General features: G+C 48.6%; 2 protein-coding genes across 2 annotated transcripts in view; both read right to left on the minus strand.

The window, feature by feature from the left end:
* chrm3b (cholinergic receptor, muscarinic 3b) overlaps window positions 1-4,628 on the minus strand; it is a 37,035-nt gene extending 32,407 nt beyond the window's left edge. The window contains 1 exon segment of the mRNA XM_030097574.1: window positions 4,559-4,628. Coding sequence (XP_029953434.1) covers window positions 4,559-4,628 — 70 coding nt within the window.
* Window positions 4,629-8,624: 3,996 nt separating this feature from the next.
* LOC115392908 (ryanodine receptor 2-like) overlaps window positions 8,625-24,413 on the minus strand; it is a 274,406-nt gene continuing 258,617 nt past the window's right edge. Inside the window, 7 exon segments of the mRNA XM_030097575.1 lie at window positions 8,625-8,771; window positions 10,364-10,415; window positions 11,267-11,370; window positions 23,114-23,178; window positions 23,596-23,619; window positions 23,622-23,662; window positions 23,664-23,749. Coding sequence (XP_029953435.1) covers window positions 8,676-8,771; window positions 10,364-10,415; window positions 11,267-11,370; window positions 23,114-23,178; window positions 23,596-23,619; window positions 23,622-23,662; window positions 23,664-23,749 — 468 coding nt within the window. The 3' untranslated portion in view covers window positions 8,625-8,675.

Raw genomic sequence — 24,413 nt, forward strand, 5'->3', positions numbered from 1 at the left:
TAAACATGATCAAAGCGCCTGGCCGGGATCGGAAAAGGTTCAAGGGGGGCTTTGGTATGCCGGTGCACCTTGGCACGCTGACACACAACACAAGAAGCTGCTCACAACTTAACATCTCTGCGCAACCCGGGCCACACGAAACAGGAACTGACAGCTTAACCGACGCACGCACACCCGGATGCGAGAGACCGTGCATCGAGTCAAAAACGTGCCGCCGCCAACCCGCCGAAATCACAGGGCGCGGCCGTCTCGTGGACACGTCACACAGGAGTGTAGGACCACCCTATGTATCACCACCTCCTCAAGCTTCAGACCTGAACCGACAGAGCGAAGGGAAAGGATATCTTCATCGCTGGGCTTTTCCTTGGCCATATCAGAAAAATCTGTTCCGAGAATCACAGGGCACACCAACACGCGTGAAAAACAATCCGCCACAGCATTAGACTTCCCAGCAACATGACGTATGTCAGTAGTGAACTCAGAAATAGCTGCCAGGTGACGTTGCTGTCGTGCCGACCAAGGATCAGTTGCCTTGGACATGGCAAATGTCAGCAGCTTGTGGTCCACGTAAGCTGTGAAAGAACGACCCTCCAACAGAAAACGAAAGTCCCGAGTCGCCAAATACAGGGTCAACAACTCCCGGTCAAACACACTGTATTTCTGCTCGCAGTCTCGTAACTTGCGGCTAAAAAACGTGAGGGGCTGCCAAACACCTGCCACCTGCTGCTCCACAACAGCTTCCATGGCCAAATCAGAAGCATCAGTCGTGAGAGCGACAGGAGCATCTGGGTCAGGATGAGCGAGGAGAGCTGCGTTAGCTAAGGCAGAAGCTGCCGCAGAAAAATGTGCGGGAAAAGAAAACTGCCGTCATCAGCTCCCAGGAGCAAGAACATATTGTCCATAAAGTCCACGGCCATACCGTCCCCCAAACCGGAGAGGCTGAGGATCCTATCCGCCCTCTCCCCTGAAGACAGGCTGTATCTCTGGAGCGGAAGCTGCTTGAGAGCGCCGTATTTCCCGTGCCGCGGAGGGTCGCGCAGCAGTGGGTGACCCGGCGGGTGGATTGCTGGTCCAGTGCGGCAACCACCAAGTAATGCCGGGAGTCGTCTGCATCCGCGCCCTGCGGATGGAAAAGAGCCTCGATGTGCTGGAACCATGAGGCCGGGTCGCGCTGCCAGAATTCTGGAAGCTTCACGGAGGTGGCAGGGTAGGAAACCGGCCGTGAAGGCTGGAGAGACAATGAGGCCGAGTCCGCAGCCGAGGTCGACGAAGAAACATTCTCCATCGCCGGTTCACTCAAGTCCAAATCGGGGTCACCAATGTGGCAAGAAAGACGCAGAGGCCAGGGAGATGCAGGAAGTAAGTTTATTGCTTTCTCGAGCCAACAGAATGAATGAATACAGTGAACGCACTTAACTCCCCCAGGAGCCAGAGACGCCCCCCACCCCCCACTATTTTTTAATCTTCGCAATTATTTGAAACTGTCACCTTCAAAACACTCTCCTTTGGCTTGAATACAACGCTGCACCCGAGATTTTCACTGTTCAGAAGAGTCGCCATGACCGTGCGTAACTGTGCCGGAAAGATAGAACTTCGATTTCCCCTCCCCCGCCTGTATGCCTGCCTTACCTCTCCGCTGCCGCTCCAGTTTCATCTTTGACAACAAAAAGCCGTCGCCTGGGGCCAGATCAGGTGAATACGGCGGCAAGGAGGCTGGCTGGTCACGGTTTTAGTCCAAAAATATGCTTTACACACAACATTAGGTGCTATTTCTGTGCGTAACGGGGCGTCCTGTGGTCTGCTGTCTGTTATGATGCGGCCATTTCCGGGAGCCTTCGTCTCCCTGCTTCTAATAACCGCCTGAGGATGATCTGTCTGGATCTCTACAATACTCCCATCAGATCTGCAATGTCATCAAAAGTCCTGCGTGGATCTACCAGGACGTCTTCTTCAGTTTTTGTGACGTTTTCCTCTGTTCTGGAAGTGGATTGTTGTCCTCTGCGTGCCTGGTCTTCGTGATGTAATCTGATTACTCTTAAAGGGCCCAAACCACTCAGACACCCTAAGAATCCTTCTTAAAGAATGTCTGCAACATGGTGAGTGTTTCTGCCGCTGTTTTCCCAATAAAAAACAGAATGTTTTGACAGAGCGCATATCCGTGGATATCCGCCATCTTGAAAAATCGAAGAGCGGGGTGTCACTCTGTCAACACAAACAGTGACTGTCAGCTGACCGCATCACGGGGGAAGACCAAACCTGGCACAGTTATGCATGAGGTTATCCTGTAGCGACATCTAGCGGCCAAAGTCGGAAATTCATTGTATTTTTTTATTAATAGAATCAGTCCGGAAACTTTTGGGTCCCCCCTCGTATATATATATATTGTTGTGGTGGTCCGGGGTGAATAACCAAAAGGCATTATGGGACACGTTCTCGGGGGGGGGTGTTGTTTTCCTCGTTTCAAACTCAGTTGTGTTATTGTTGTTAAGTTGTTGTTTTGTGCCATGATCAGTTACGTTATGCATCGTTCAGTGTTATTTTGGCCGGGTTCTGGGTTCATGTTTCACCCTGAGTGATTCTTGGTACTGCTGTGGCATAAGAAGCTGCGTTTGAGATGTGTTTGCGTTCCTGTAATAAAATCGGATTTGTGAAATACTAAAACGCTCCTTATTTCACCTTTGCTGACATTACAACATATATTCCATGGTCTCACCCTTCCTGGGTGATATGTGTCACGGAGGGTGAGACGGAGGCTCAGGTGCAGAAGGCAACCAGACACAAAGTGAGTGAAACAGGTTTATTTAACAGATGGTAAACTAGAAATATTCTGAGGGCCGAGTCCGGAAGACGGAACACAGACTCAGCAGCCAGGCGGGGAAGTGAGGTGACACACCCCGGCAGCCAGGCGGAGGAAAAGTCCAGGAGAACCCAGCTCCAGAGCGCCAGGTGAGCAGGGTGGCAGGAGAGGGAAAGACAGGAGTGAGCCAGGCTGAAGTGGAGGAGAAGCAAGGTCAAAACAAAGCATAAACATAAGCCTGACTCATAGTACTCAAACAGAAAACTGACTGAGGGAGTTCAACGATCCGGCGTCAGAGAGTGGACTAGGGCTGAACGATATATCGTTATCATATCAATATCGCGATATGAACATTCAGGACATTAGTTTCTCAAAATCAACGATATCAAGATTTCCCCTGCTTGCCCTGTGTGTAAGCTTGTCCATGCACAGGTAAGGCCAGCCAATCACAAACCTCGTTGACTGGTTGACAGCTGATGGCAGAGGGCGGCTGCAGAATTTGCACAAACCAGTTTGGTGGTCGTGGCAGAGAGTTCTCATGAATAAAACTGCATTTTTTTTTACATCCTTTTGTATTATGATGTTTTTATTTTTCTGAAAAATGTTTAACTTTCACTGAATCCATTGTAATATATCGTATCGATGTCGAGATATCTGGCATGGATATCCAGATATGAAATTTTGCCCATATCGTTCAGCCCTAGAGTGGACGGCAGCCAGCTTCAATAGGCAGAGGAGCAGGTGGAACAGATGAGGCCACTCCCCCAACAGGTGAGTCCAATGAGCTGGATGAACCACCCATACAACCTGAGAGAGAGAGAGGGGGAGGGAGAGAGAGAGAGACAGAGAGAGAGACACAGAGAGAGAGAGAGAGAGAGAGAGAGAGAGAGAGAGAGAGAGAGAGAGAGAGAGCGCGAGCGCGAGCAGCAAAGCAGACCCGCTCCATAGAGGCTGAAGAGCAGGCACGACAGTACGTCCTTCAAGCTCGGGAGGCCTGGCAGCTGGAGGGTTCTGCAGGATCTACCAGAGTCCTGGAGCTGGAGGGTTCTGCAGGATCTACCAGAGTCCTGGGACCTGGAGGGTTCTGCAGGATCTACCAGAGTCCTGGGAGCTGGAGGGTTCTGCAGGATCTACCAGAGGCCTGGGAGCTGGAGGGTTCTGCAGGATCTACCAGAGTCCTGGAGCTGGAGGGTTCTGCAGGATCTACCAGAGTCCTGGGAGCTGGAGGGTTCTGCAGGATCTACCAGAGTCCTGGAGCTGGAGGGTTCTGCAGGATCTACCAGAGTCCTGGGAGCTGGAGGGTTCTGCAGGATCTACCAGAGTCCTGGGAGCTGGAGGGTTCTGCAGGATCTACCAGAGTCCTGGAGCTGGAGGGTTCTGCAGGATCTACCAGAGTCCTGGGAGCTGGAGGGTTCTGCAGGATCTCAGCTGTTCTAGCACTGTGCTCTTCTGGACAGAGATCTCAGACGTTGTTCCTGGTCTTTCCTGGAGCCATGCCTCCAGCTGGGGGGTTCCTGCCCCTCCCCCCAGCACTACTGGACCACTGTTTCCTTCACAGGCCTTCATCCTCTCCAGCTGCTCTTCAGTCCTTGGTGTTTCTCCAGCGGTTCCGGTTTCTTCTTCCTGATGCTCCACTGTCTGAGGCATTCACTGAGCAGGTTGTCACTGGGACCATTTTCTGGATGTCTTCTGGGAGGGATGATGCTTCCTCCTGGATGGTGGCTTTGACCTTTGACCCTCACCACCCTCTTCCTCCCTCACTGCGCTTCCTGTCCAGCCTCAGGACTCTGGACTTGGGGTGGAACCCTCCTGCGTTGTGAGGAGTTTCCATGTCTTGCATCTCTTCCAGTGTCCAGGAGCGCTTCACTCTGCATCACCTTCATTCACACACCAGTGGAGGCGGCGGCCATGCCAGGCGCTCCATCTGTCCTCTGTCACAGAGGTGAGAGCTGAAACGCCTCTCCTGCACCAGACAGATTCTGGGTTAATGCATTACCAACGATGAAGTCGACAGAAACAAAGTATTCAGCGCTGAGACAAAGTTGAGCAAGCTTTTATTTGTTCTGCCTTTTGTTTGCATTTTACAATGGTCAGTCACACCCACATCCTCCCTGCAGGTCTATTGCTTAATCTTAGAACCAAAGGATACTTAAACAAACGGTTTCTGGTGAAGTCAGAGTCGGAGACATAAAAAGCAGGAGCCATATTCTTTAGGTTTTTGTCTGTTTTTTGTTTTTCTCAGAGGGATGCAGTTGTGGCAAAATGACTTGAAGAGTTACAGTGCAACCCACAACACGTAAATACGATCGTACATAAATCTTAATCTTTAAATTATTCCATTAAACAATTCAAGGGTGGCATAGAATCTGTTTCTGTTATAGTTGTTTAATAATCCTCAATAATAAACATGCAATGGCATTTTTTTTTCTCAGGTTTTTTTGTTTTGTTTTTTTGAGAATGACTATACAAAAGAGTAACTGTTTGCTGTATTGCATAAGATCATCACAAAAAAGGACCTTAGACAAACAATCTGAGTTTGATAAAGAATTCTTGGACGTGTTTGTTGAATGTCTGCTGGCTGTAAGCAGGCAAAGAAAAGTAACAGAGGAGTACTGCAAAATCAGCTGTTTGTAAGGCTAAAATATGAAACATCTCTAACGTCTAAAAAGAAAATCAACTGAATGTCAACAAAAAGTCAGATTCAGGGCTTCAAATGTCTGAGTGTTGTGCTGTGAGGATCTGCACAAGCATGTAAGCTAACCAGCCAGCTGCCGCAGTGTCCTGGAATATGATGAGTCTGTCAGGACAAGCAGAAAGAGCTGCTCGAAGCTTCTGAGCTGAAAGGACGCCGCAGCCCAACGAAGCTTCAACCCAACGCTCTGATTCTGATACCGACCCGCCATGCGGTTTCACTTCATGAAGGTTTTCAATTTAGTTGTTGATATTTTACAGTCCTGTTCTGCTTCGAATATGATTCATCTGTCACATCCAATCAGCATATCAGCAATGCAACGTGCGCATGTTGATGGTGTGTGTGTGTGTGTGTGTGTGTGTGTATGTGTGTGTGTGTGTGTGTGTGTGTGTGTGTGTGAGAGAGAGAGAGAGAGAGAGAGAGCAGCAGACATCACTGTGCAGTGTGAGCTAAACTCATATTTGCTGGGCATGAACATTTCCTCTACTTGGCATTTAGTCAATCAATGAAAGCACATGCAAGTGTTTTCTTTATCCAACATCCTCCCCTGAAAAAAAAAAAAAAAAAAAAAAAAAAAAAAACACACACTGCAGGTACATAAAGTGGCAACAAACCAAAGGAATTCAACCCAAAGTGCAACATGTTCCAGCAGTGTCCTTCAGTAGACTTTAAAGCCTTGACTGAACCGAGCCGAGTGGTTCCATGAAGCTAACCTGAACATGTCACACTGATGCAGTGTGTGTTCCACAGTCACACACCAACAAAACACACACACCAACAACAGTGCCAGTGCAGGAACAGTAAAGTCCAACATATCCACTGGCTGAAACATTTTACAGATACTGACTCCATTTGTTTTGCTTTTGGCTGTTTGTTGCACCGACATCAGATCTTCTTCAGTTTCTCAGATAAATAAAACCATCCTGGAACCAAATCAGGCTTGTTTAGGTTTAGTTAAGCAGCTGCTGGTTCAGTGGTTGAAGCTCTGCAGTCGTTCCTCAACAGAGCAAAAAGGCAGGATTTATTTTCAAAAGAACACTCAACAGGTCTGAAAGGCGCGGCGGTCCTGAGAAGGATCCACACATGCACTCTGCCTTCCAGACGGGGACTGAGATCAGTTTGTGAGCCAGCCCTGCTTCACCGCAGACCAGTGGGACACGTCAGCTCTGCAGACACACTGCAACTCTGGAGGAAGGCGGGAAGCGTCTGTGGCTGAGAAGCAGCACGTCGTCACGCTCCAGTGAAGAAGATGTGGAGTTCAGTCTGCGAAACATTTCAGTCAGGCCTGATTCGGGGGGGAGGGGGCGGGCTCTCACAAGCGTCCTCACACAAAGGCAACTGGAACCACAGATAGCCACACACAGTGGTTTAGGGTCTAACTGGCCAGTTCTGTTCGTTCAAACCCCCCCCCCCCCAAGCTTGCATAGCTCCTCCCTGGCTTAGTAAGGCACTGCGTCCTGCTCCCATCCCCACAAAGTCATGTTTGATCCCTTCAGCCTGGTTCATTCGGTGTCGTTGCAAACAAACAGCTTCCATTTGTGTAAATTTGAAACAGATCAATCTTTTTTTGCAGCTTTGGTATTGCTTTTCAGAAACTATATTAAATAAATGAACAGGTGTTATCCAACATGCAAAGTACCTCAGTCTAGCACTAAGAAGAAGTCCCAGCCTGAAGCCTTCCATTGAGCACAGTGTTCAGCTCTACCTGACTGCTGATAGCTGAACACAGACAGCTGGTCTGAACGTCCATCAACATGACCTCAGAAATCCCAGTCTTTAAAAAACAAAGACATATCTGACAAAGAAACCATGAACATGCTGAGCAGGAATTTTTCTGCTTACTCAAACCCAAACAGGCTCTCTCACATGTGCAGCAGGCAAACCGAGTGTTACAGAAATAAATAAACATGAAGCTTTGCTCTGTGGCACTGAGTGTAACTGCAGACTGCATTGTGTTTATATCCCAGAAAAATAACAGCAGCTGAAATGTACAGAAATCTTTCCTGATCGCGTTTCACTGGTGACTAAACTTAAAAACACGGTAGCTGAAGGGTTTAGTGTCGCTTGATTTGGAGCTAGAGCTGCTGCCTGGTGGTGTGGTACCTCAACCCGGCCAGCTTTAAAAAGACTGAAAACCAAACCTGAGGATTTTCCAAAATATAACTCTGTGATGTTGGTGACTAACATTAGCCAAGTAGTTTTGGAGGATCAACTTTTGGAAATTGCATAATTTAAAGGTAAAAATAATTTATTGCATTCACCCATGCAGAAATGGACCAAAGCATGATTTTTCTTTAAAGACAGTTGCTGCTTGATCAGCCTGAACAAAGTTTTGGTTGGACAGATATTAGCTTGGAGCAAAACATGAAACCAAAGCAAAATTAACGAGCATAAACTGGGATGGAGGTGTGAAACATGTCATTCATCATTCCAGCTGCTGTTCAGTGAGGTGTGTTATTGAGTAGTTAGCTGTTGGAGGATGACGTGACAGACGTCCAGCCGTTCAGCTCTGCTGGACACAACGTGGTCTTCACAGTTCCGGAGCCCTTCACACTGCAGGCTGTGGACACGGCGCTAGCGTCTGTCTGTGCTGGATTGATTCCAGACCGTCAGCTCGGTGGCAGAGCACACGGTCGAGCTCTCACAGCTCCCAGAGCGGCCGTCCTGGACCGGTCCCAGCAGCCGTCCCGGGCTTCGTGTCCACCGCCTGGACCTACATGCAGCGTGCATTATTCACATGAAAAGTCGTAAACATCGTCATACGAATGTCTCCATCGGTCTCCTTCAGGACAGATCCTCTTATTTCCAACTTTGGGTCTTCCAGGTGTCCCTCTGGCTCCACTGTTCCTTGTGTTTTTTGCTTTTTGATGAATGCAGAATAAAGTGAGCAGGAAAGTCACTGTGTGAGCCGGAAGTCCAGCCACACACTTTACAGCATATAATCTGATATTTACTATGTACAGATTCTCAGAAGCATTCCTAACAGAGTACTGGGAGGGGGGCGGAGCTGTCAGCCGACAGTCCGGAGGGGGCGGGGCTTTCCGGGGGCGGGGCACGGCTCTTCCCGGAGGTGAAGCGGAGATCGAACCTGGTGCTCGGCGGAGCGGCTCCAGACAACACGTGACGGCTGCTCTTTGGATCATGGTCTGCGAGGTATGAGGGATGAGCCGTGGACAGGAAGTCTGCTCAGTTCAGCTGATCCTCGTACTGCTTCCGGAAACAGTCGCCTGCAGGGAAGAACTCCCAGCAGCGCTCCTGGTACATCTTCCAAACGTAAGACTCCTGCAAGCATATCGAGGGGAAGGCAGACTTTCACTTCACATGATAGATGGACCTGACTGCTAACTGGTTGGTAACTGCTTGCTGGAAGATTTAGAATCTCCACTGTGATTTGTCTACTTAACTGGAAGGAAGGAAATAATTCCACATTATTGAAGACAGGAAATGTTACCTGCTCACCAGAGGGCCTATGTTCTAAATCCAAAATACCAAATCATTTTTGGACCTAAACAGCAAAATGTGTTCAGTTAGCGAATTCAACTTGTCCTTTGACATTTCAACAAACGCACAATTCCGAGAAGTTTTCTCCTCACTGGCTGCCTAACAATGCCTAAACACAAACTTAAATTCTGCTCCTACTTTACTAACACAGACGTACTGGGTCTGCCGAGACCTGTGGACCGCGGTGGTGGTGGGTTAAACGTGGACAGTCCCAGACCTGGTGGTCATTCTGAAACCACGCCATACGCTACGCAATTGTAGGAAAAGGAAGAATCTCGAATTGGATCGTCGAGGATGAAGGCATATCACGTGTGATCGCGCACACGGTGGATCAGTCTGGGATTGTTCACGTCACACTCTGCATCATGCAGTCCACCACAGTCTGGAACAAAACATTAAGCTTGTTTAATTTTTTGGAAAAACCATTTCGGGCAGCTTGGACTGTGGTGTATCGATGTGGCATCTCATTTCGTACGACCACGTAGCAGACAGTTTGCCTTCGGTGCCACTGTGCAGTCGGTTGTGAATGAGGGCGCTGCTTCTCGCAGAGGCCTGCACCAGCACGCACCTGTCGGCCAACCACGGACCTCGGCGGACCCAGAGCTTCGGTTTGAAGGGTTATTATCCACATCATATCAAAGAGCTGGAGAAACAGAACTCCTGCAGACTTCTTTGTTCTCTTTGTTTCCAGTTTCCTCTGAGGTGACGGTTGCCTTATTGCCTTTTTGGCACCAGAAGTACCACTGGAGCCTAAAGACCCCCTCCTCACTGTACTGATCCGAGGAGCGAAGGTCTCTCCAGACACACTGTTCTGAGTGCCGTCAGACTGGAATAAAAGCTGATTATTTTCTTCCTGGATTTTGCCATAGTTCAAGAAGTTAAATTTATAAAGACACAGAGCTCTAAGTGTTCTGGTTTGTTTGGCCTGTATTTTTTGAAAATAACAAAGTGTGTGGTGCAGTGGTGGACATGCTGGTAGTGGTTCAATTCTGTGGCGTATGCATGTTGTCCATGCTCCTGCTGCCTGCTGGGTGAGCAGTGAGGGACTCTGTCTGCATTATGAAGGACCGGGGAAACATCCAGGAGTGATCTGCATCCTGGTCAAGGCCCGGATGGAAGCAGCTGCACCAGCGCCTGTGACGAGCTAGGACTGTAAGACAACAGTCCGTTCCATGTCAGATACTGTCTATGTGAGTAAATACAAGTGATTTCATCATCTTATTTCTGTTGTGGGTCGAGTGCTCAAAGATCACTTTACATCTGCAACCTGCAGCAAGACTCCACAGGCACTCTTCAGTGTGAGTGGGCGAGAGCTCCGAGGAGCCGGACCCAGCAGGGACCAGCAGGGACCAGCAGGGACCAGAGCGGCTCACCTGGCCCGTGTGCTCCGTTTCATCCTTGTTGATGAGATACATGACAAAGAATCTGAAACACACAGACAGCACAATGCATTAATATGAGAAAACACAGCACTCAGGGGCTCTGTGGTGGCCTGGGGGGGCTCTGTGGTGGCCTGGGGGGCCTCTGTGGTGGCCTGGGGGGGCTCTGTGGTGGCCTGGGGGGCCTCTGTGGTGGCTGGGGGGGCCTCTGTGGTGGCCTGGGGGGGCTCTGTGGTGGCCTGGGGGGGGGGCTGTGTGGCCTGGGGGGCTCTGTGGTGGCCTGGGGGGGGGGGTTCTGTGGTGGCCGGGGGGGGGGGGGGGGTTCTGTGGTGGCCTGGGGGGGGCTCTGTGGTGGCCTGGGGTGGGGCCTGGGGTTCTGTGGGTGGCCTGGGGGGGGGGGTGGGGGGGGGGGGGGTGGGGTGGGCTCTGTGGTGGCCTGGGGGGGGGGGGTTCGTGGTGGCCTGGGGGGGGGGGGCTCTGTTGGTGGCCTGGCCTGCCTGGAGAGTGGCCGTGGAGCTCCAGCTGTGCACTGGCAGGGTGAAATCCCTCCGAGCTCCTCGAGAAAATTGTGGGGGGGCGAATGAATGGATGAGTGCGGATGTATCGGGGGGGTGTTGTGTGTGTGTTGTGTGTGTGTGTGAGTTGTGTGTGTGTGTGTGTGTGTGTGTGTAGGGCATGTGGGGTGGCTGGTGTACAGCCCGATCAGGAACACTCCATCCTCCGACTGGACCTCTGGTCTTCCGGTCTGGGGTGGGCTGCCCCTCTGGGTCCAGGTGGGGGGTTTCGGCGGGATTGAGTGGGCTCTCTGGGGATGCTGCTGCAGGCTCCTACCCCAAACATCTAGTTCCCCCAACCACACACACACACACACACACACACACACACATATATACTCACATGTAGTTGGCGAGGTTGTGCTCTTGCAGTCAGTGTGGCGTTTCAAAGCCATGTGGCACCGTGTCGAAGTAGTCATTGCCAATTCCACAGATGAAACATTTGGTCTGCAACACAAGAGTGAGTTAAAAGAAGGTCCATTCACTCACTTACCTGAGTGTGTGTGTGGGTGTGTTTGTGTGTATGTGTGTGTGTGTGTGTGGTGTGTGTGGTGTGTGTGTGTGTGTGTGTGTTCTCGTATTTCTATCCTTGTCTGGGGCCAAATGTCCCACAAGGATAGCAAAACTTGGAACGACGTGCCTTGTGGGGACCTTTTTCCGGTCCTAAGTAGGAGAAACAGTGTTTTTCTTGACCATGTTGTTGTTACTGAAAAAAGTAAAAGTGCAAAAAACATTTCTTTAGGGTTAGGCTTTGTTGTGGTGTGGGTTAGGGTTAGGGTAAGGGTTGGGGACACCGTCGATTTGATAGGAATCTGGAATTCCAGAATGGACAATCCGGATCCGAATTTGCACTTCTGGATTCCGGATTCCAGATTCCAGATTCCAGAACTGAAAATTCCGTATCCGGATTTTTCAATTCCGAATCCCAATTCCGGATTTTGACCACTATGTTTTGAGCGCTAGAGAGCCATCAAAGTTAGAAAACCATTTTAAAATTCAGTTTTCAAGTGGCTAACCCATGTTTTTCACCAAAATGACTCTAAATAAATCAGAGAACCCGGCCATATGGGATTTTCACCCAAATGCCAAAAATGTTGGGACGAGCCCCAAAACACAAAAACAGACAGTCACGCCCCCCACCCACGCGTTTGTGGGGGTGGGGGTCCCGCCGGTCCCCGAGGGGTCAAAAATTTCACGGTGGAAATTGACCCGACCGACCCTCAGGACAAAGAAAGCTCATCAGCCCGGATCAACGCTAGAGAGCGGGGGCCGATTGGTGAAGTCAAAATTTCTAGAGGTCCTGGAGAGATGACACCCACCACACCTGTCAGGGACCTCCCCAGCTGTCAGTGAAGCCAATCCCAGTCCCTAGCTACTTCCTGGGCGGAGTTATCATTGCTTGACCGCATCTGGAATCCCATGCCAATCTGGAATCTGGAATCTGGAATCTGGAATCCCAACCTGGAATCTGGAATCTGGAATCTGGAATCTGGAATGTGGAATCTGGAATCTGGAATCTGGAATCCCAACCTGGAATCTGGAATCTGGAATCTGGAATCCCAACCTGGAAACTGGAATCTGGAATCTGGAATCTGGAATCCCAATCTGGAATCTGGAATCCCCTTCCAGATTGCGTCTTTGAAGCTCAAGTGTTTGGATCAGCCCAAAACACCCAAAACAGACAGTCACCGCCCGAGAGACACGTGTGCGGTCGTTGCCAGTCCCCGAGGGGTCCCAAATTTCATGGTGGAAATTGACCCACTGACCCTCAGACACCCAAGGCTCATCCCCACCGATCCAACCACATAGACTATGGCTGATTCATGAGGTCAAATTTTTATCCAGGGTAGAGAGATGACACCCACCACACCACCTGTCAGGGACCTCCCCAGCTGTCAGTAGAAGCCAATCCCAGTCCCTAGCTACTTCCTGGGCAGAGTTAGAGCAGATTCCAGATTTGGTCTTTGGTTGACCTAATCTGGAATCCCCTTCCAGAATGTGACATCGTTTTTAAAAGTGCAGGTAGACACTTGAAACCATCACCATTGCACTGCTGAGGCCCTCAGCTGTCATCTGAAGTCCAGCCCAGTCCTCTAGCTCCTTCCTGGGCGGAGTTATCATTGCTTGACCGAATCTGGAATCCCCTTCCAGATTGCGTTTTTGACCCTTAAGATTGCTAGACACGTGAACCACCACCATTGCACTGCTGAGGCCCTCACTGTCATCTGAAGCCCAGCCCAATCCTCTAGCTCCTTCCTGGCGGAGTTATCATTGCTTGACCGAATCTGGATCTGGAATCTGGAATCTGGAATCCCAATCTGGAATCTGGAATCCCCTTCCAGATTGCGTCTTTGAAGCTCAAAGTGTTTGGATCAGCCCAAAAACACCCAAAACAGACAGTCACCGCCCCGAGAGCACGTGTGCGAGGTCGTTGCCAGTCCCCGAGGGTCCCAAATTTCACGGTGGAAATTGACCCACTGACCCTCAGGACACCCAAGGCTCATCCCCACCGATCAACCACATAGACTATGGCTGATTCATGAGGTCAAATTTTTATCCAGGGGGTAGAGAGATGACACCCCACCACACCTGTCAGGGACCCCCCAGCTGTCATCTGATGTCACTCCCAGCCCTCCAGCTCTTTCCTGGGCCGAGTTAGAGCAGATTCCAGAAGCGGTCATTGGTTGACCAAATCTGGAATCCCCTTCCAGAATAAGTCCTGACCCTTAAATGTGGAGTTAAACACTTGAAACCACCACCATTGCACTGCTGAGGCTCTCAGCTATCATCTGAAGTCAATCCCAGCCCTCTAGCTCCTTCCCGGCAAAGTTATAGCTGATTCCGATTTGGTCATTGGTTGACGAAATCTGGAATTGCCTTCCAGAATGTGACATCGTTTTTTAAAAAGTTGCATTTAGACACTTGAAACCACCACCATTGCATTGCTGAGGTCCTAAGCTTTAATTTGACACCAATCTTACCACTGTAGCTCCTTCCTGAGCTGAGTTATAGCTGATTCCGAAGCGGTCATTGGTTGACCGAATCTGGAATCCTTAGCCATGTTAGCTCCACATGCTAGGATGAGCCCAAAACACCCAAAACAGACAGTCAGCAGCCCAAGAAATACGTGTATGGGTTGTTGCCGGTCCCCAGAGGTCCGAATTTCACGGTGGAAATTGACCGAACCGACCCTCAGGACACCCAAGGCTCATCGCGTATCAACACATATCCAACTCCCATAACCCTAACCCTAATGTTGATGGAATTAGGGTTAGATTACCGTTGACCGCTAGGGTTACGAGGTTCCCAGAGGGCTGAAAATGCTCCTCATCAGCCTCCCAATCCATCCATATAGACTATGCGCTGATTCGTGAGGTCAAATTTTTACGCTAGGTTAGAGATATGAAACCTCAACAGACCTGTCAGGGACCCCCCGGGGAGACGCATATCAAATTTGCATAACCCTAACCCTAATCGTTGCGAACTAGGGCTCGATGACCTTTGACCCCTAGGGTCAAGTTGGTCCCAGAGGCTGAAAATCAACACAGCGGCTCTCCTGGCACCCCCGATGAACCCACCCAGTTTGGTGCCAATTGGTCAATTCGTTAATTTTCACCCCCTATGACAGACTACAGATCCTCTAGGGTTACTATGCCATCAGCCTCCCAATCCTCTCTGAAATGATTTCGCTGAAAAAAGTGAAAAAAACTGATTTGAAGGAGATCCAAGGTCCGATCGGGATGCCATCGCACACAACTGTCGGGGACCCACTGGAAGTCAACTGTTCAAGCCACACCCTCCTAGCCCCTCCCCTTCCTGAGTTATTCATTAAACCGCTCCTGAGTAAAAGGTCATTGGGCGGGGCTAGGAGGGCAGCAGAGGGATGAGGTCCTACATACAGTCAGGACCCCCCTGGGGTCACTGTTAAAGCCACACCCTCCTAGCCCCTCCCCTTCCAGAGTTATTCACTCCAAAGTCGTTAGCGGCGGCTAATGCTAAATGCAACAACCACGCGGCTTGTGCACACGCTGGAGGGATATCCTTTTACACACCCATCAGGGACCCTCCCGGGAGTCATGCATCCAAATCCCATCCTCCTAACCCTATCGTTTAGGAGTTATTAAAGCTCAAAGTTAGGGTTAGCAGCTAACGGCTATTTAAGCTCCTTCTCAATTTGCGCAGTAATTCCACGCGGTGGGCGGGGCTGCCCATATCAAAGGGTGCCTAAGGTCACCACGCACCCTGTGCGAGTTTGAGCCGGCTAGCTATCACCGTTTGGGAGCTATTAACGAAAGCTAAATTAGCTCGTTTTTTAGCCGCAAAACGTTAGCATTTGCCTATTTAACATACTTCTACATGTCCCGGAGGCTGAAAATTTTACCACAGGTGCAGAAGGGGACCCCGAGGCAACCCTGAAAGTCTCAGCCCTCCAGCTATTACCGTTGATTTTTAAAAATAAAACGTGAAAATGCGAAATGCAGAAAGTAGCTTTTTTCGGGTATTTCCGTTTCAGCTACAACCACCGCAGCCGGCACACATCAGCGGGTCTAGAGACGGTCATTTTGATGCCACTTTGACCTCGTTTGCTCCAGTATTTCAAAAATGGCGCACAAAATATGTTCGGTTAAGGCGTTTTTGAAAACGACTGCCTTCAGCTCTCCCGAAAGACTTCCGGGTGGCCTACAGGCTGAAATCGCACAGATTGGATGTGCTGCCAGCCCCGATGCATGACCCCGAATTTGAGCTCCCTGGCTCAAGGCCTTATGGAAAGGTCACCCCGTTGACCTTTGACCGATAGGGTCAGGAGGGTCGCACAGGGCTGAAACTTCTCACAATGGATACCCTGGCTCCCCCGATGCAGGTTCCCGAGTTTCGTGCCGATCGGTCAAAGCGTTGAGGGATTTTGCTATGATTCAGGCTTCATTTCGGGCCTTCTGCAGGGCAAGTGAAAACGGATGGATTTTTTTGGAAAAAAGTATTCTAGAGAGCTGAAACTTCACAGGATACCCTGGATCCCCCGATGCAGGATCTAGCGTTTTTTTGTCTCTAGCTCATGCGTTGTTTTCACCCTCTGAGTTTCACCCTTAGAGTGATGAGGGGATCCCTGACCTCACATGAGGTATGTGTGCGGGGGTCCTGCCGGTCCCCGAGGGTCCCAAATTTCATGGTGGAAATTGACCCAACCGACCCTCAGGACACCCAGGGCTCATCCCCACGGATGCACCATAGATTATGTGCTGATTCATGAGGTCAAATTTTTCTGCTAGGGTTACAGAAATGACACCACACACACCTGTCAGGCACCCCCCAGGGAGACACATATCAAATTTTCATAACCGTAACCCTAATCGTCGGCGAACTAGGGTTGGATGACCTTTGACCCCTAGGGTCAAGTTGGTCCCAGAGGGCTGAAAATCAACAAGCGGCTCTCCCAGCACCCCCGATGAACCTCCCCAGTTTCGTGCCAATCGGGCAAAGCGTTAATTTTCACCCCCTATGACAGACTACAGATCCTCTAGGGTTACTATGCCATCAGCCTCCCAATCCTCTCTGAAATGATTTCGCTGAAAAAAGTGAAAAAACATGATTTGAAGGAGATCCAAAGGTCCGATCGGGATGCCATCGCACACAATGTCGGGGACCCCACTGGAAGTCAACTGTTCAAGCCACACCCTCCTAGCCCCTCCCCTTCCGGAGTTATTCAATTAAACGCGCTCCTGAGTAAAAGGTCATTGGCGGGGCTAGGAGGGAAGCAGAGGGATGAGGTCCTACATAGGTCAGGGACCCCCAGGAGTCAGCTGTTAAAGCCACCCTCCTAGCCCCTCCCCTTCCAGAGTTATTCAACTCCGAAGTCGTTAGCAGCGCTAATGCTAAATGCAACAACCACGCGGCTTCCTTATGCGCTGGAGGGATCCCCTTCCACACATCCATCAGGGACCCCCCCAGGAGTCATGCCTCCAACCCCCATCCTCCTAACCCTAATCGTTTAAGAGTTATTCAACTGGAAGTTAGGTTAGCAGCTAACGGCTATTTCTGCTCCCGCCCACTTTGTGCAGTAATTCCACGCGGTGGGCGGGCTGCCCCATATCGATGGGGCCTAAGGTCACCACACACCTTGTGTGCGAGTTTGAGCCGGCTAGCTGTCATCGTTTTGGGAGCTATTAATGTAAATAGCGAATTAGCTCCTATTTTAGCCACAAAACGTTAGCATTTGCCTATTTCACATACCTACATGTCCCGGAGGGCTGAAAATTTTATCACAGGTGGGATGGGACCCCGAGGACACCCTGAAAGTCTCAGCCCCCTGGCTATCACCGTTGATTTTTAAAAAATAAAAACGTGAAATGCGAAATACAGAACGTGCTTTTTTCGGGTATTTCCGTTTCAGCTACAACCACCACTGTCGGCACACATCAGCGGGTGTAGAGACGGTCTTTTGATGCCACTTTGAGCTCGTTTGCTCAAGTATTTCAAAAATGGCGCACAAATATGTTCGGTTAAGGCTTTTTGAAACGAGTGCCTTCAGCTCTCCTGAAAGACTTCCGGGTGGCCGAGAGGGCTGAGATCGCACACCGTGGATGTGCTGCCAGCCCCGATGCTGACAGCGAATTTGAGCTCCCTGGCTCAAGGCCTTATGGGAAAGGTCACCCCGTTGACCTTTGACCGATAGGGTCAGGAGGGTCGCACAGGGCTGAAACTTCTCACACTGGATACCCTGGCTCCCCGATGAACATACGTGAGCCTCGTGTCGATCGGTCAACGTTTAATTTTGACCCCTGGGAGCTTGCAAATCCCCCAGACTCAGTGTGGGCATCAGCCTCCCAATCCAACCATGTAGATTATACGCTGATTCACGAGGTCAAATTTTTTCTGCTAGGGTTAGAGAATGACACCACAACACACCTGTCAGCACCCCCCAGGGAGACACATATCAATTTTTCATCACACCGTAACCCTAATAGTCAGCAACTAGGGTTAGATTACCTCTACCCCCCTCGGCTAGGAGGGTCATTATCCCAGCCCCCCTCCACACAAAGCTTAAAAATAATACAAGTTCCAAACGCGAAAAATTCATAGCACTGAGTGGCCGCGTGGTCTAATGCTATGGCTTGCAACCATAGGTTGTGGGATCAAACCCCACGGGGACATGCTTATTGTGGTGCATCTTGAGCAGTGGAGACTTAGTGTTACTGAGGCAAAGTGTTTTATTAAACTAACTTAGCCTAACCTTTCAGATTCCAGAATCTGACATTGGATGACTAAATCTGGAATCCCCTTCCAGAATGTGACATCGTTTTTTAAAAAGTGCAGGTACACACCTGAAAGGAACACCATTACACTCTTAAGGCCCTAAGCTGTCATTGGAAGCCAATAAAAACCCTGACTGGAGTTAGGGTCAAGGCTTAGGGCTTAGTGTTGCAAATAAGGTTGACCAAAGACCCCTTACCATTTAAGTTAGACACTTGAAACACTACCATTGTACTGCCAAGGCCCTAAGCTTTCATTTGATGCCAATCCCACACTTCTAGGGCCTTCCTGGACAAAGTTAGAGATTGTCACCAGAATGAAGCAAGCTGGCATTGCATTCCAGAAAAGACATTGAACCCAAAGTGTTTGGATCAGCCCAAAAACACCCAAAAACACCCAAACCGACAGCCACCTTTCATAACCCTAGCCCTAATTGTTTGGAAACTAGGGTTAAATGACCTCTGACCCCAAGGGTTAGGAGGGTCATTATCCAGCAGCCCCCTCCACACAAAGCTTAAAAAATAAGTACAAGTTCCAAACGCGAAAAATTCATGGCACTGAGTGGCTGAGTGGTCTTATGCTATGGCTTTCAACCCAACTTTTGTGGGATCAAATCCCACAGGGAACATGCTTATTGTGGTGAACGTCAAGTTTTTCTTTAGGGGTCAGAGAGATGTCATCACAACATACCTGCTTTTTTGGGTATAGGGTTACAGTTAGGGTGTAGGGTTACCGAGTTAGGGTTACACATAGGTTGACCATATAACCCTTAACATTGAAGTTAGACACTTGAAACTACCACATTACACTCACAGGACCCTCAGCTTTCATTTGAAGCCAGTCCCCACGCCTCTTGCTCCTTCCTGAGAGGATTATAGCAGATTCCAGAATGTGTCATTTGATGTCTAAATCTGGAATCCCCTTCCAGAAAATGACATCGATTTTTAAAAAGTGCAGGTAGACACTTGAAACTACAACCATTGCACTGCTGAGGTCCTAAGCTTTCATTTGATGCTAATCCCAGCCCTCTAGCTCCTTCCTGAGAGGAGTTATAGCAGATTCCAGAATCGGTCATTTGATGTCTAATCTGGAATCCCCTTCCAGAAAATGACATCGATTTTTAAAAAGTGCAGGTAGACCTTGAAACTATAACCATTGCATTGCTGAGGCCCTAAGCTTTCATTTGATGCCAATCTCAGCCTTCTAGCTCCTTCCTGACAGGAGTTATCATTACTTGACCGAATCTTACCAAGACCACAGACCTGTCAGGGACCCCCGGGGAGACACATATCAACTTTCATAACCCTAGCCCTCATGTTTGATTGTTAGGGTTACAGTTAGGGAGTAGGGTTACCGAGTTAGGGTTTACACATAGGGTTGACCATAAAACCCTTAACATTGAAGTTAGACACTTGAAACTACCACCATTACACTCGGAGGGCCCTCAGCTTTCATTTGAAGCCAGTCCCACGCCTCTAGCTCCTTCCTGAGAGGAGTTAAGGCAGATTCCAGAATGTGTCATTTGATGTCTAAATCTGGAATCCCCTTCCAGAAAATGACATCGATTTTTAAAAAGTGACTTGAGACTTGACACTGCAACCATTGCACTGCTGAGGTCCTAACTTTCATTTGATGCTAATCCCAGCCCTCTAGCTCCTTCCTGAGAGGAGTTAGGGTTGATAATTCCAGAATCGGTCATTTGATGTCTAAATCTGGAATCCCCTTCCAGAAAATGACATCGATTTTTAAAAAGTGCAGGTAGACACTTGAAACTATGACCATTGCATTGCTGAGGCCCTAAGCTTTCATTTGATGCCAATCTCACCTTCTAGCTCCTTCCTGACAGGTTATCATTGCTTACCGAATCTTACCGAGACCACAGCAGACCTGTCAGGACCCCCGAGGGAGACCATATCAACTTTCATAACCCTAGCCCTATTGTTTGGGATTGTAGGGTTACAGTTAGGGAGTAGGGTTACTGAGTTAGGGTTACACATAGGGTTGACCATAAAACCCTTAACATTGAAGTTACACACTTGAAATTACCACCATTACACTCGGGGCCCTCAGCTTTCATTTGAAGCCAGTCCCACGCCTCTAGCTCCTTCCTGAGAGGAGTTAAGGCAGATTCCAGAATGTTCATTTGATGTCTAAATCTGGAATCCCCTTCCAGAAATGACATCGATTTCTAAAAAGTGACTTGAGACTTGACACTGCACCATTGCACTGCTGAGGTCCTAAGCTTTCATTTGATGCTAATCCCAGCCATCTAGCTCCTTCCTGAGAGGAGTTATAGCAGATTCCAGAATCGGTCATTTGATGTCTAAATCTGGAATCCCCTTCCAGAAAATGACATCGATTTTTAAAAGTGACTTGAGACTTGACACTGCAACCATTACACTGCTGAGGTCCTAAGCTTTCATTTGATGCTAATCCCAGCCCTCTAGCTCCTTCCTGAGGAGTTATAGCAGAGGATTCCAGAATCGGTCCATTGGATGACACATTCTGGAATCCCCTTCCAGAAAGTGTCATTGAAACTTAAACGTGGAGTTAGACACTTGAAAGTACCACCGTTACACTTGCAAGGCCCTCAGCTTTCATTTGAAGCCAATCCCACACTTCTACCTCCTTCCTGAGAGGAGTTACAGAGGATTCCAGAATTGGTCATTGAATGACGAAATCTGGAATCCCCTTCCAGATTGCGTTTCTGAAGCTCAGGTGTTTGGATCAGCCCAAAAACACCCAAACAGACAGTCACTGCCCCAAGAGACACGTGTGCGGGTCGTTGCCAGTCCCCGAAGGTTCCAAATTCATGGTGGAAATTGACCGAACCGACCCTCAGGACACCCAAGGCTCATCCCCCGGATGCAACCATATACATTATCGGGTGATTCATGAGGTCAAATTTTTCTGCTAGGGTTACAGAGACGACACCACAACCCACCTGTCAGGGACCCCCGAGGGAGACACATATCAAACTTTCATAACCCTACCCTCATTGTTTGGGATTGTTAGGGTTACAGTTAGGGAGTAGGGTTACCGAGTTAGGTTACACATAGGGTTGACCATAAAACCCTTAACATTGAAGTTACACACTTGAAATACTACTACCATTACACTCGAGGGCCCTCAGCTTTCATTTGAAGCCAGTCCCACGCATCTAGCTCCTTCCTGAGAGGAGTTATAGCAGATTCCAGATGTGTCATTTGAGTCTAAATCTGGAATCCCCTCCAGAAATGACATCGATTTTTAAAAAGTGACTTGAGACTTGACACTGCAACCATTACACGCTGAGGTCCTAAGCTTTCATTTGATGTTAATCCCAGCCATCTAGCTCCTTCCTGAGAGGAGTTATCATTGCTTGACCGAATCTGGAATCCCATCTGGAATCTGGAATCTGGAATCTGGAATCTGGAACCCAATCTGGAATCTGGAATCTGGAATCTGGAATCTGGAATCCCAATCTGGAATCTGGAATCTGGAATCTGGAATCTGGAATCCCCTTCCAGATTGCATCTTTGAAGCTCAAAGTGTTTGGATCAGCCCAAAACACCCCAAACAGACAGTCACCACCCCAACAGTTGTGTGTGTTGGGTTGTTGCCACTCCCCAAGGGGTCGCAAAATTCATGGTGGAAATTGACCCAACTGACCCTCAGACACATAAGGCTCATCCCCCTGTATCCCACCATACAGTCTATGGCTGACTCATGAGGTGAAATTTTTTGCAGGTTTACAGAGATGCATCATACCACACCTGTCAGGGACCCCCCCAGCTTTCATTTGAAGTAATCCCACACCTCTAGCTCTTTCCTGAGCTCAGTTACAGCACCTTCCGAATCGGTCAAGGCTTGACCAATCTGGAATCCCTATTCAAAATCTACAGTGTTGTAGTTGGACACTTGAAACCACTTCCATTGCACTGCTGAGGCCCTCAGCTTTCATTTGAAGTCATTGCCAGAGCTCTCGGTCCTTCCTGAGCGGAGTTGGAGCTCGTTTTCAGAATGTTCAGTTCCGGAAACGGAATCTTCAGTTCCGGAAACGGAATCTTCAGTTCTGGAACGGAATCTTCAGTTCTGGAATCTTTGGTAGAAGGTCCTAGGCACTCGAAACGGTGGCCAAGGGAGCCCGAGTCCCCTAACAGCAGTTTAAACCAACTCCCAGCTCTCTAGCATGTTCCTACGGCTCACAGTGGTAGATTGAACCAATTGTGGAACTATATTCCAGAAAACGACAGACAAATTGCTCCCCCTAGTGGTAAAATGGTGGTACTGCAACAAAAAAAAATAGGTGCTAGAGAGTCAAAAGACACATCACACGGACTGTAAAAAATCCCCCGAATTCACCTAGACGTCCTGTTTTTGTCTAGGACCCATGGTTAGGGAAATAAATGCCACATACACTTTCCGGGTATAAAATGCAATGCCAGATATGTTGTAGAGCTCGCCGAGGCGATTCCAACGGTCCTACTCCCGTCGCACAGAGACCCTCAGAACAACATGGAATCCCCTAATTAGGTCAGGGTTAGGGGCTAGACATGAATGGGAGTCAATGGAAGGTCCCCACAAGGATAGAAATACAGACTGTGCGTGTGTGTGTGTGTGTGTGTGTGTTCTCGTATTTCTATCCTTGTTGGGGCCAAATGTCCCCACAAGGATAGCAAAACGTGAACGACGTGCCTTGTGGGGACCTTTTTCCGGTCCTAAGTAGAGAAACAGTGTTTTCTTGACCATGTTGTTGTTACTGAAAAAGTAAAAGTGCAAAAACATTTCTTTAGGGTTAGGCTTTGTTGTGGTGTGGGTTAGGGTTAGGGTAGGGTCAGGGTTAGGGGCTAGACATGAATGGGAGTCAATGGAAGGTCCCCACAAGGATAGAAATACAGACTGTGTGTGTTGTGTGTGTGTGTGTGTGTGTGTTGGTGTGTGTGTGTGTGTGTGTGTTCACCTCCATGTCTTCTTTCACTTGCTCCTGCTGGTCTCTCAGCTCCCCAAACGCATCGATGATCAGTCCTTTGGGTTCAGAGCAGACTCATCAGACACACAGCTTCATTCAGTCATTGGTCACTTTGGCTATAACCCTGTCACCAACAGAGACTCGGTGAAACTCGCTCTGTCTTATGTGACCATCAGGACTCACAGCTCTTTTCAAATAAAGCTCCTCCTATCAGGAGTGGTTGCCTCCAGAGCTGAGGATGGTAAAGTGAGGTTTGTGGTTTGCTCCTCTGGACCCTGGCTTTGTCAGAGCTCTGGAATGACTGTAATGTTTTATGTCTGTGTTTTTGACGGCAGGCAACATCCCAAGGAAAGAAATATTGATCGCTGATCCCTGCCCTGGGAAAACTTTAATTTTTCCTCCATGAAATGTCATGTTCTCACATTTTGAGAGTATTTTCTTCATTGCAGTGTGTCTTGGTAACAACCTCTCACCTTGGATGATAGCCAGGAGAATACAATGACAAAGAAGAAGAACGTGATGTCGAAGATAATGCGGTATCTCGTATTCGTCACCCGCCGGGTCCTCGATCTGGTCACCGATCCCTCCACCTGCTCGCACGCCCACATACATGTGAAACATATAACACTGAGAAGAAACACACAGAGGAGGAAGCAGGTCAGGAGAGAGCATCTTCTCAGCAGGTGGAATCTCATTTGCAGCGTGGACCCATACCCTAAACCAATGTTTTGAGAATTATTAATTAATAAATCAATTTTTTAATTCATAATTCTAAATTTCTCTCAGTTCATTCCTGTAATTTACCCATTTTGAGGGAATTAGTTCTTTGCGTCATAGTTAATTGATCAATAACACCTTATTAATCAGTTATCTAATGATTAATTTGCTCTGTAGGATAGGATTACAACTGCAACAACACAATATCAGCAGGGTAAAACATCCTAGGATCAAAAAAACTCACTCCCAACTGATCATCTCATCATAGTGAATAATAAGGACTAACAGTTAATGATCTGTAATTATTAGTGCTGGGCAACGATTAAATTTCTTAATCGTGATTAATCGCATAATTTTTCTGTGATTAATCGCGATTAATCGCATTATGCGCAAAATACAATAATGAATTCAAAAGTACTCTGTAATGATCATCCTGCCCCCAGCCGGGGACAGGGATTTTTTTTTTGCAAGAATTTAGCAAGAAGCATATTTTACATTATAATTTAACAATTTATCAAATATGATTTATAATACTTAAAATATAAGTCTTTACCAAGATTGCCCCCCCCCCCCC

This window comes from Salarias fasciatus, chromosome 8 (assembly GCF_902148845.1).
Source record: "Salarias fasciatus chromosome 8, fSalaFa1.1, whole genome shotgun sequence".
NCBI lineage: Eukaryota > Metazoa > Chordata > Actinopteri > Blenniiformes > Blenniidae > Salarias > Salarias fasciatus.